The 12,244-nt window shown below is 40.8% G+C and overlaps 1 protein-coding gene across 9 annotated transcripts in view; it reads right to left on the bottom strand.

Annotated features, from left to right (window-relative positions):
• The window catches only part of CHL1 (cell adhesion molecule L1 like), a 201,264-nt gene that overhangs the window by 16,455 nt on the left and 172,565 nt on the right, over positions 1-12,244 (bottom strand). For all 9 annotated transcript variants that reach the window (XR_012159765.1, XR_012159764.1, XM_073351144.1 and 6 more), the window contains 4 exons: positions 10,492-10,607; positions 10,127-10,331; positions 9,625-9,747; positions 7,992-8,171 (listed from right to left, as the gene is read on the bottom strand). Coding sequence is in view for 7 of the 9 variants with exons in the window: in XM_073351144.1 (XP_073207245.1) it covers positions 7,992-8,171; positions 9,625-9,747; positions 10,127-10,331; positions 10,492-10,607 (624 nt within the window). In the remaining 2 variants the exon portion in view is untranslated. The remainder of the gene's footprint in view (positions 1-7,991; positions 8,172-9,624; positions 9,748-10,126; positions 10,332-10,491; positions 10,608-12,244) is intronic.

Here is a 12,244-nt window from a genome sequence, read left to right as displayed (position 1 = left end):
TCTGGTTGGCATTACAAAACTAAACACTGTACAATACCCATAGAAAAGAAATAATGGGTAATCGGGGAAGGGTTGGTAGAGGGAATAGAAAAGAATAGTTTAGAATCCAGAGGGGGGGAAACAAAGACTTACTGGTAAGGAAATGTTTACTCAATATACTGAAAGGTCAGTGCACAGCAGAAATTAGCTTCAGAAAACTGAAAGCAGTTAGGTTAGGTTTTTAATCTACAATACAGGAAATAAGCTTTAATAATATATATACCACCAGCATTTGTCATCTCCCCATTACTATTTATCAGCCATATCATGGGATTCACATGAACATTAAACACTGAACTACAATTTTACAATATTCCTATTGGGTTTAGAGATTTATGAGAACAATGGAACATACTTTTTTTTTTAATTGAAGCCTATGGAATAATGGGAAAACAAGATAAACCTCCCCTAAAGATGTACTATAGTGCTAGTTCTCCAAAAGTTAGCACATTTGTTATGAAATTCACTTATTAAAAAACAAAGATTGGCAATCTTACAGTTGAATTATAATTGTAAGTAATATTTTAAATTTATAGGAGCACCTGTCTAAATATATCTGCCTGGAATAAATGGAAAGTTAAACTACACTTTCATCAGTTTTCCTCCACTGAATGGCTATTAAAAGCTTATAAATATGCATCATAATTACACTCTACCTTCTGGGCTTTTGTATTCCACGAGGTAGTTCGTGCTGATTGGGAGGGATCTTTTTTTACTGGTAATTTACAATTACCCTCACATACTTAGAATCCATTAGATGAAAATTAGTAGGCCATCCTGCTTAGCTTGACACCTAGACCATCCACTTTGACTTTTGGGTTGTTGGACTTTTGGACAAAGAACAGAAGAGAGGCTAGCTCATTTTGTCTTACCACCATTTCTGTTTACCCTTTGCTCCTGGCCACAGTTCTACTGGCTGTAACAGGTGGGATAGGTGTGATTGTATTTAACTACAGAAAGGATTCAGTAGGTAATACTTGTGATGCTCAGAATAGCAGTCGGTGATCACCAGTGCCCTGGTTCAAGAAAAGTTTGTATGTACACCAGGGCTTGCAGAGTTGCTCCCAGTACATGTGCAGATCAGCAGTGTGGCTTGAGAGGGCAGAAGGCTGCCTGAGAAGTTGTACAAATGATGCGGTAGTGGTGGAGGCCGGTCAATCAGTTGGTCATAGTTCAAGAAATAATTCCATTAGGATGTTATTCTATATGGCTAAGAAAACTGTGTTTTTAGTCTGTCAGAATGTTGGGTGGCAAAAGAGAATTGAGTTGGATCATACCTTATGTTATGAGAGGCTACTATCATGATCTTGAGAGATGTCATAAAGGTTAGTATTCTACGGCTGGGATATTAAATGAAGCCCAAGGGAAGTAGGTGCCCAACTGTCACTGAATTATAATGACAGGTTTCAGAGTAGCAGCCGTGTTAGTCTGTATCCACAAAAAGAAAAGGAGTACTTGTGGCACCTTAGAGACTAACAAATTTATTTGACCATAAGCTTTCGTGAGCTACAGCTCACTTCATCGGACGCATTCAGTGGAAAATACAGTGGGGAGATTTATATACACAGAGAACATGAAACAATGGGTGTTACCATACACACTGTAGTGAGAATGATTAGGTAAGGTGAGCTATTACCAGCAGGAGAGCGGAGGATTTGGGGGGTGGGAAAGCTTTTGTAGTGATAATCAAGGTGGGCCATTTCCAGCAGTTGACAAGAACTTCTGAGGAACAGCGGGTTGGAAGGAGGAGAGAATAAACATGGGGAAATAGTTTTACTTTGTGTAATGACACATCCACTCCCAGTCTTTATTCAAGCCTAAGTTAATTGTATCCAGTTTGCAAATTAATTCCAATTCAGCAGTCTCTCCTTGGAGTCTGTTTTTGAAGTTTTTTTGTTGAAGAATTGCCACTTTTAGGTCTGTAATCGAGTGACCAAAGAGATTGAAGTGTTCTGAGACTGGTTTTTGAATGTTATAATTCTTGATGTCTGATTTGTGTCCATTTATTCTTTTACGTAGAGACTATCTAGTTTGGCCAATGTACATGGCAGAGGGGCATTGATGGCATACATCACATTGGTAGATGTGCAGGTGAATGAGCCTCTGATAGCGTGGCTGATGTGATTAGGCCCTATGACGGTGTTCCCTGAATAGATATGTGGACACAGTTGGCAACGGGCTTTGTTGCAAGGATAGGTTCCTGGGTTAGTGGTTCTGTTGTGTGGTGTGTTGTTCCTGGTGAGTATTTGCTTCAGGTTGGGGGGGCTGTCTGTAAGCAAGGACTGGCCTGTCTCCCAAGATCTGTGAGAGTGATGGGTCATCCTTCAGGATAGGTTGTAGATCCTTGATGATGCGCTGGAGAGGTTTTAGTTGGGGGCTGAAGGTGATAGCTCGTGGCGTTCTGTTATTTTCTTTGTTGGGCCTGTCCTGTAGTAGGTGACTTCTGGGTACTCTTGTGGCTATGTCAATCTGTTTCTTCACTTCAGCAGATGGGTATTGTAGTTGTAAGAATGCTTGATAGAGATCTTGTAGGTGTTTGTCTCTGTCTGAGGGGTTGGAACATGTAATGAGATTGGAACATGTAACTTCCTTAGGCTCCTTTGAAAATTCTAGTGATAGTTACTGTTCCATATGCGTGGATTTTTCATTAACACTTGGATTTTTGTATGTACAGTAATCATTGTAACATACATAATTCTGTATTTTGTCAATGCTGCAACTCACTGGTAGCTCTGGATAGTATGAAATTTGGCAACAAAGATTGTTGAGTCAGATGACAATATATCAGAGGGGGATTTAGTTCTATTTTTTTTAGGAGTTTCTCTTTCCATTTAAAATATATATTAATGTTATGTTGTATATCATTTCAGGTGGCTAACTACACGTATAGCAATATTGATCATCAGGTTTTCTTATGTCAATGTTTTGGGGGCAGTTTAAGAAATGCTATTTGAATAAAAAAGGTAGAAGTAATAATCATTTTCTAAACAGAGACAGCACACATTCTTTCATGGAGTTAAGCCTGAGATAAGCTCATAATATTTAATCAGCTCTCTCTAAAGATACAAAAAAAGTCTAAAAGCTAAACAACGTTAAAGCTATAAACTCCAGGGTTCATAATTCTCACAGCAGAGGAAAAACTGCTGATCCTTAGTAACAATTTGCTAATCTCCAGTCATTCATTTTAACATCAAACTGAAAATAATTTAACTTTGAAACTTTATTTTTTTAAAATTTATTTTGCAATGTAATGCAAATGTTACAGAGCGGCAGTCATTTCCACCATTAGTAAAAATTCTCCAATCAAAATTATCCCTGTTCTACACCTAACCTCCCTCCCACCTTGTCCCCTTGGCCCCTCCTCCCCCACAAAACAAACCCCTCTAACTCTATGTTGACTGATTGAATAATAATTTCTCTAGGTGACTGAAAAAGAAACTCGAGAACCCACGGTAACCCAAAAAGGATTCATTTCAAGTGTGACTGTGAGTCATCTTTTTCTAGTAATGAAAGGCCTTAATCTGAGCTTCTGTACAAATGGAGTGTTCCCTGTGGTTCCCCATGACTCTTCCATGCAACTCAGTAGGCACAAGTTCTTCACAGTGTTTTCTCAACCACCTCTGCCTCAGCATCTCACCTGGGTTTTGACACTAAATATTCACTTCCGTTAGAATGCTGATTTAAGAAATCTTCCCCTCTAATGATTGCTTATTACATACTGGATTTAGTTATTAGTGCTATTGGTGTTAGGGTAGTGACATGCAGGGTAAGCATGGGGGATTACCTTTGGGACCTGCTCCTTATAGACCAGGGGCAAGCAAACTTCCTGGCCTGAGGGCTGCATCGGGTTTCAGAAATTGTATGGAGGGCCGGATAGGGGAGGGGGTCGTGACCTGGCCCCCACCTCCTATCCGTCCCCCCCCAGGGGTCCTACCCCATCCAACTCCCTCTGTTACCTGACAGCCCCCCGGGACTCCTGCACATCTACACCCCCCCGCTCCCCATCCCCTGACCTCCCCCAGACCTCCGCCGACCCATCCAACCCCTCCTCTCATTCCTGACTGCCCCCCCAGGATGACTGCCCTGTCCAACCACCCCTTCTCACTGACTACCCCCAGAACCCCCACCCTTGACTACCCCCTGCCACCCCATCCAACCCCCCTCTCCTTCCTGACTGCCCCCCCGGGACCCCTACTCCCATTCACCCCCCCATCCCCGTTCCCCGCCCTCTGACCGCCCCAACCCCTGTGCACACGCTCCCCGGCCGAACTCCCCTGCCCTGTAACCACGCTCCCTGGAGCACCGGTGGCTGGTGGAGTGACAGCTGCGCCACCTGGCTGGAGCTGGGCCACGCCGCCGCCGCCGCGCAGCGCAGAGCACCGGGTCAGGCCGGGCTGTGGAGCCGCGCTGCCCCAGGAGCTCACCCTGCCGCCCACAGCATGGCGCTGGCGGCGTGGCGAGGTGAGGCTGCGCAGGAGGGGCCAGGGCCTAGCCTCCCCGGCCAGGAGCTCAAGGGCCGGGCAGGAGGGTCCCGCGGGCCGTCGTTTGCCCACCCCTGCTATAGACCATTGGTTAATAGCACTGGATTTGACCCTACACACACACATTGCAGAGGAGAACCACATTTTAAAGGAACTATGGAGAACTGGCTCCTTCTGACTCAAGCAAGACTCTGGGCTGACGGGGAATTCTCTCCACACCAGAACATGCAATGACTGCAGAAAGCTGCTCTAGCCCATTGAGTGAAAACGCGGAAGATTTTCCTGCCCCTAGCCCAGCCAGTTCATTTCCCACTTCCCCATGTGCTGTGATGCAGAAGTCCACCATGGAACTGCGGTATGAAACAGCTTTGGGACCTGCCACTCTTTACAGGACAACCTGCACAACCTACTCCCCTGAGGTTAAAATGCATAAATTCAATGATCTTCAGCTATAATGGAAAACAAATGAGTATTTACTTTAATATAGCTATTATAAAGTCAGGTCAAATATGCCAGGTGCCAAACATGACTGAATGCATATTCACAACCCACCCAGACAGCTGTACTTCTCCGGGACAGTTTATTTTACAAAGCCCACAATGTAGCCTGTGACAGCTGGATATACTAGAGTAATGGGAGCTAACAGAAGCCCTAAAATAGATAAGGGAGGTAGATCATTTTTCTTTGAAAATGGAGCACACTGAATATGGGAATCACAGAGACAAAATAAAAACCAGAGCCGATAATGTTATTTTATAGAGTCTCTTTCCACAGTAGAACCACACTTTCAATCTGCCACTTTAAATCTGGGCAACTTTAACTAATATGCCATGACTTTTGAAAACACTCAATTTTTGAGAGACTGTGTAACTTGTTTAACTGAGATAGTTACACATTTTATCACCCTTTTTGTATTTTGCGTGCCCGCCATTCCTCACCTCAGAAAAATGAGGAAGTCACAGAAATGTGTGTGATTTCCTCAGCCAAATGGCACAGATTTTGCACACTTTAAATGAGCCTGGACCAAATTTAGCCTTCAGATAATTACAAAAAAATCCTTTGGGATTTCAATGTAAGCAGGAGTGCTGTATCTAAGGATGGACATTGGTACTATCAGGTGGCTCTCCTTTAGATTACTTGAAAAATTTGTGTAATAGGGCACAAAAGTAACAGCAGAATAGGACCCTTAGAATTTACAGAGATTATGCTGTTCTATTTGATGTGCAATCTGCCACTGACTTTCAGTAGAATCCCTTGCTGCCATCGCCAACAAAATCTTTTGAAAGAAAAGAAAGAAAACATGGGAAAATTAAAATGTCAAAATTCCAATTTTGCATGTTTCCTAGCCATATGTTACTGACAGCGTTACCAACAAAGATCCTTTTAAAACCTAGAGTGTTACACAGGGTTGTGCAAATTAATAACAACATCCTAAATGACCAAATGTAGGACTCCTGATCTCAGCAAAGAATACAAGAATAAATGGCTAATGAAGTAGCACTGTATTTTTCTGGGATCAAATTAAAATAAAATAAAAAAAATATTATATATATATAAATTATGTTGTCAAAGACAAAACTCTAACCCATTTTAATCTGATTTCTTAAATTATCTTTTTCAATTTAGCCATTAATCTCATCTACCAGCAAAAAAGTCACACTTCCCTAAATAGTAGAATAAACGGGGAACGAAAAGGATGCTGGAAGTAGAGGCCATTTATTAATATAGCATCAGATTCTGCTTGGCCCTGAAACAGCTGCACAGTACAGTGGTTTTGGAGGACATATGCAGTGTATGGGTGGGCTTGACTTAGATCAGTGAAAAGGCATCAGTTCAGCCTTATGATCAATATAGTAATACAACCACAGCCAGTTACCTAAGGGGAAGAAGGTGGCAGAATAACCCAGCCTAGGGTGAGTCTGGTCACTTAAATGAAATAAGAACTGGTCTGTGATAGAAAACATTACCTATCAGGTATTGGGTCTGGGAGGGCAGCATTATCATTCAAGCCTTTTTGATGATGGGAGTCCACATGAACTACAAAGGGAGAATAATAGAATATTTTGCACCTTGGTATCTGCTGGTATCATAAGAACTGTCCTGAATCATTTCATGAACAAGGGAATATGTTTATGTGTGGAATTAGAGGTGGAATCCTGGATCCAGATTTGGACGCTGTACTCTGGTCTGGGTAGGTTGATTCATGGAAATAATTTCTCACAGACTGCAGGTATGCAGGTATTCAGGAGATTTTCTGAAGTCCAAGGAGAGCGCGCGCGAGAGAGAGTGTGTGTGTTTGTGTGTGTGTGTGCGTGCGAGAGATGTAATTAAATGAGCTGCTGATTTCATCATTGGATAGGCAATCTTTGGACATTCTGTGTGGGATGCAAAAGCGGGAAATTTGTCTTTAGATCCATGCATGGATTCGGAAGGATACTGAGAGGAATCGCATGCACAACCAGGTCTTTAGGCACAAAAATTCATTAAGGATTAAATCATGTGGAAGAAGGCAAAAGGCAATGGGGTGTCTCTGTTTCACGGACGGGACCTTAAACGCTTCTTAGTAACTGGATCCTGAAATCAGGCTTGCTACATTCACTGGATTAAGAATCATTTTTTGCCAGGAACTGTGCTTTGACTTCAGCACCTGAAGAGACTATGCAGGGTGAAAGTCAGCTAAGATATTAAATTTCATGGTTACAATGTTATCGGTGTTAAAAATGATGAAGCCAGGCCATTTCTGCTTATCACATTTTCTTTGTCCTTTCCTGTGGTATGTCAAAAGCAATTATTGTTGATTAATATCTAGGAACTTGTTCATTGGTACAGTAAACTTTCAGAGTTCCCGACCAGAGTGTATTTGATTTCAGCTGAATGAGACAGACTGGCTTGTTCTTCTAATTTTCTTGTAAATCATCGAACGTTAGAGCTTTACGAGGACAGCAAGTAGCCTACAAATGTATTTCACTGTGTTAGTTTATGGGAAAATAATGCTATGTATGGAGCAAGTGCACTACTGTTAGCCTTATGTTAATCTTGATTTGTCGGATTCCCAAATTCTGCCCTCAGATGACAACACATGGCTTCCATTAATATTTCTTGGAATCCAAAATGTCCATTTAAGGGCAGAATATAGCCATATAATATTATTGAAAACACGTTTTTGTTGTTCTCCAACTTCCTGTTAGTAGTTACTAAAAGCTAACGGCTAGTTTTGATAAAAATCAGCTGAGTTGATTGGTTGGTTGAAGCTGCTGTATAGTAATACGCAATAGCTAAACCGTTTTTGTGTGTTTGGAGAATCTGGGTTCCTACATTTAAAAGTTCACTGATTGTGCTAAGGCAAAGCAAATTTCAAAGCAAACAATTTCCTCTAATTAGAGAGGAAAATGTCAAAGCTGGAGTATTTTCAATGGACTTTCCATTATCATTAAAACTCCTCATCATTAAGTGAAACCCCCATTAACTTACTCCCTTCTGTCATTGTTAGTCCTTCTTCTGTGATTGGTTTCCCACAGCCTTTTATAGTACAGGCCCTCACATAGAATTTATACTTGGTGCTCGAGCTCAGATTTGAAATCCTCCAGCTGAAAGTCGAAGGGTTTGTAATATTGACGTCATTCAATGCTCCAATCTCATCTGTCTCATTTACTGAAAGAGAAACAATAGAGTTCAGTCAGGCATGGCAGCTAAATGTTACCAAAATGCAAATGTGTCAAGAAAGCTGATGGAGAAGATGCAGTTTATAGTAAGTAGGAAGGATGGTACTTTAAATAAATGTATATCTTACTACCCTGATACATTTGTGAGTCTTCAAATGGGATTTACCATGTCTAAATCAATCAACTACACAATTGGGTATTATGATAGTTGAAAAGGCTCTATGATTCTAGAGATCTAGTTACTGAAAAAAGAGAAAGGCCTGAGTTTTAGAGCTATGCAAAATGTGTGTCTAGAACCCTAAATGCACATTAATTGAGACTGTTCTTGGATTTTCATTTTGCTCCCAAACATCTGCCCATGTCCTTAAACTTTGGTAGGCCTGCAGTCACGATGCAAGTTTATGGGGTGCTTCCAGAAAGTATAGTAGCTGGCTGCTATTTAAGGAATGGCCATTTGAACACCCATAGCTGGCCCTCTCCAAAAATGGAGAGCATCCAACCACCACCCCTATAAAAGTACTACAAAAGTAAGAGTGCAGTTGCCTTAGTAAGGATCAGTGCTGAGCAAAAAGTTCACAACAAACAAGTTCTTTGGCGACGTGTGTTGTATGCCCACTCCATTCTCAACAGAGTACATTGAATTAGTATCCAAACTTACCCCCAGTGTCTGGCTGTACTGGTAACTCATAATCAATAATTCAACATAAACTTTCCTCCCTAAGCTTGGCTGCTCCAGAACCATATCTGTTCTATCTCCTTAGCTCCTTCTGGCCCCAAAGAAACATTTCTATTTCCTTGATCTCCTGGTTACATATCATTGGACCCACCTGATCACGACTCAGCAGTAATTACCCTGACTCTAAATGTAGGGTTTTTACAAACAGGGGGAGAGAATTTGCTGAAGAGAAATCATTAAAAAATCTGAATAAATATTCACCAGAAAAAGTTTGCATTATTTGCCCAGCTGTACCAACTATGTGTGTTTAAAGATTCTAAGCCTATGCACACGACTCATGAATTATCATCACAAATTATTTCTTCTTTGAAGAGTCAGGTGCATTTCTAAAAACAGCTATAAATATTCTATGTGCTGTTTAACTATTGGGTTAACTGTCTGTGAATTTGAAAACATGTATTACATGATTTGATTAGTCTGAGAGTCTTTGAATGTATCATGATTGCACTTTGGGCTTATCTAGACAGAAAAAGAACATGCTGAAATCCTTTTTCCCTGGAAAATGGAATTCGCCTGCCCCCAGCAGGCTAAACTAAAATCTGTAATTCTAGAACATTTTTTCTGTGATGAACAAGTTGTTACTTAAAATTTAAAAGGATTAGTTTTAAGTTACTGTCTATTTTAAATAACTTTATATTAAAATAATGTTTGATTTAAATATGATCTATTTGCTAAAAGTCTACATCAAAGTAGAACATGTACTTACTTATCTGATATTGCAAAATGTAGCCAGTAAGGAAGCCATTTGGTTTTCTGGGAAGTCCCCATGACAAAGTGACAGAATCCTTATCTTCGTTTAGTAATCTTAGAAAACGTGGCTGTTCAGGGACTGGAAAACATAGGAATTAGCTTAGTTTCACTGAATGTAGATCATATCTTAGCAGCTGAGTCTCCATACATTCCTGTTAGTATGGCATATAATTTCATCCAATATATACAATTCTCCATTCTCAGTCAACATATGCTAGATGCTTAGGGTCTGATCCAGCAAGATGCTTGCTAAACACCTTTTGAGAGTCCTCAGCCTTGTTAACTGCCATTTACTGCATAGACTTGGACCCTTCTATTGGATAATCATATTAAACACTTTTTTTAATGCCAGCATAATAATATAGAGTCACACAGAGTTTTTAGTAGAATTAATTGGTCTGGTTTCAAGGAAGATGTTCGTTTAATTTCTTCCATCCCCATATTTTAATTTTTCTTACCTTCTTCTGGAGTTTGGAATACAGTTGGAGAGCTTTCAGGTCCAGATCCTTTTGCATTGAAAGCCAAAACAGTTAAGTGAAATTCACTAAATGGCTCTAGACCAGGAATCATGCCATAGTTTCTGTCTCCTGTAAATGTTAGGAAGTGTTTATCTGGGTGATGATGTTTTCCATCTAGCAAACTCCTTATTTTCCACCAAATGACCTGTATTGAGAAAGGCAATTCTGTAACAGATTAAGTTCTATGGGGATGAACACTGCATTGATTTCCCCCAACCTCACAGCAATTGCTTTAAACTTAGACAGGATTCACCCAACACAGCATGAAAAGACATCTGATTATATAAAGAATGAATTATGACAACCTTATATCCTTTTAAGTGTCCACGAACTCGGTCTCTTGGAATGCTGGACCAGATCGCTTTAACTAGCGTACTATTCATCACTTCCACCATTACACTTGAAGGAGCAGCATCTGGAACTGTAAATATGTAGGTGTTACATACTAAGGATACTCCCTAGGATTTATTTTCAAAGAGTAGCTCTACACTTATGCTGGCGTGTAGAGTACAGACACTGCATGCCCAGCTAGCATGGGTAGAAACAACAGCACAGATGGTGAGGCACTGCTCAGGTGAGTAGAGTGCCCTACATGCCTGAAATCTACGGTGTGTGCCCTATACATGGGTCTCTACATGCCAAAGCAGTGTCTCTGATATCTACACTGCTATATTTAGCAGTGTAGTGTCCCACAGCCTCCCTGTTGTCAGAGCCTTTCCCCACCACAGAGAAAGGCTCCAGCTGCAGGGAGTGCTGGAATCTTTCCCTGCCACAGTGAAAGTCTCTGGCAGAGGGAAAAGTCTTTGGCAGCTCCCCAGAGTCTTTCCACACTGCCTCCCCACTGTCAGTGTCTTTCATTGTCACGTGTAGCTACACACTGCAAGCAGTATGGATGTAGCCTTCCTTTCATTGTGCCATGTAGTTACACGTATCCTACACGCAACAGCAAAGGTAAGCAAGTGTAGACAAGATCATAGCATCCGTCCCACAGCTACCCAACCTGGCTCAAGTTATAGAGACTCATGCTTTTAAGTCTGGAGATTCCCCCAGTTCAGTTCCAAATGGAGGCCATCACATATCACGTATCAGTGAGGATAAAAAAAGAATTATGATTAACGCCTCATTCAAAAAAGCAATCTTAGAGTTCTTTCTGGAAGCAATTTTCTTTTAACTAAATCAACTGGTTAAAGAATAGGGTTTTAATCACCACAGAACATCAAGAAATCTACTCCAGAACCTGAAATACCTAGACCCAGAGTCAATGCCACATCAGTGGATACAGGATCAGGTCCATAGAAAGCATATTGCAAGTGAAACTGAACACATACAGAGAATTCTCCCTTTTTACTTACTTTCACTATCTACCAGATGATATGATGTTCAGTGTTAATATTGTGACTGTGAAAAGCCACATGTCCCTAACCCCGCACTCACTACCAGGGAATAGGGGATGGGTATTGTTTACTACCATAAACAATCTCATTTAGACTCCCAGTAGTAAGTGTTTACAGGGTCAGGCCTTAAATTAACAAACTATCAGAAAAATGAAATATGACAAAAATTGCAGGCCATGTAAAAGACCTACTTTGCAAACATTAATAACTCATCTACTTAGAACAGGTCATTCAGTGGAATCTGTAAACAAAACCTAATTGAGGGTTAGTTTCTTTGTATAATGTCCATAAGAGTTTCCTCTTTGGGCCATTTTTTCATGTTAGGATGATGATAATGATAGCTTTTATAGCACCTATTAGGGCTAGGCACAAACGAAGTTCATGTCAAGAGGCAGTCAGAGTAAAGAGGCTGGAGGAACAGTGACATCTATAAGATCATTCAGTTCAGCAGTTGCTAGTGCACAGCATGATGGATTAAAGAAGGATTTTGGTTGTTTGTCCATTTGAATAAGTGATAAAGTAAACAGTTGTCTCAGTTGGCTAATCCCTTGCAGGCTTTTTTGTAGGCCATTCAAGCTGGCCATCTATTTTTCTGTTAGGAAACACCTTGAAGGTTTCAGACATGGGATGAAAACTGCCTGACTTTACATAATAAAATTAATCT

The sequence above is a fragment of the Lepidochelys kempii genome, chromosome 7 (assembly GCF_965140265.1).
Source record: "Lepidochelys kempii isolate rLepKem1 chromosome 7, rLepKem1.hap2, whole genome shotgun sequence".
NCBI lineage: Eukaryota > Metazoa > Chordata > Testudines > Cheloniidae > Lepidochelys > Lepidochelys kempii.
The sequence above is the reverse complement of the archived record's forward strand: the minus strand, read 5'-3'. Positions and strand labels throughout refer to the sequence as shown.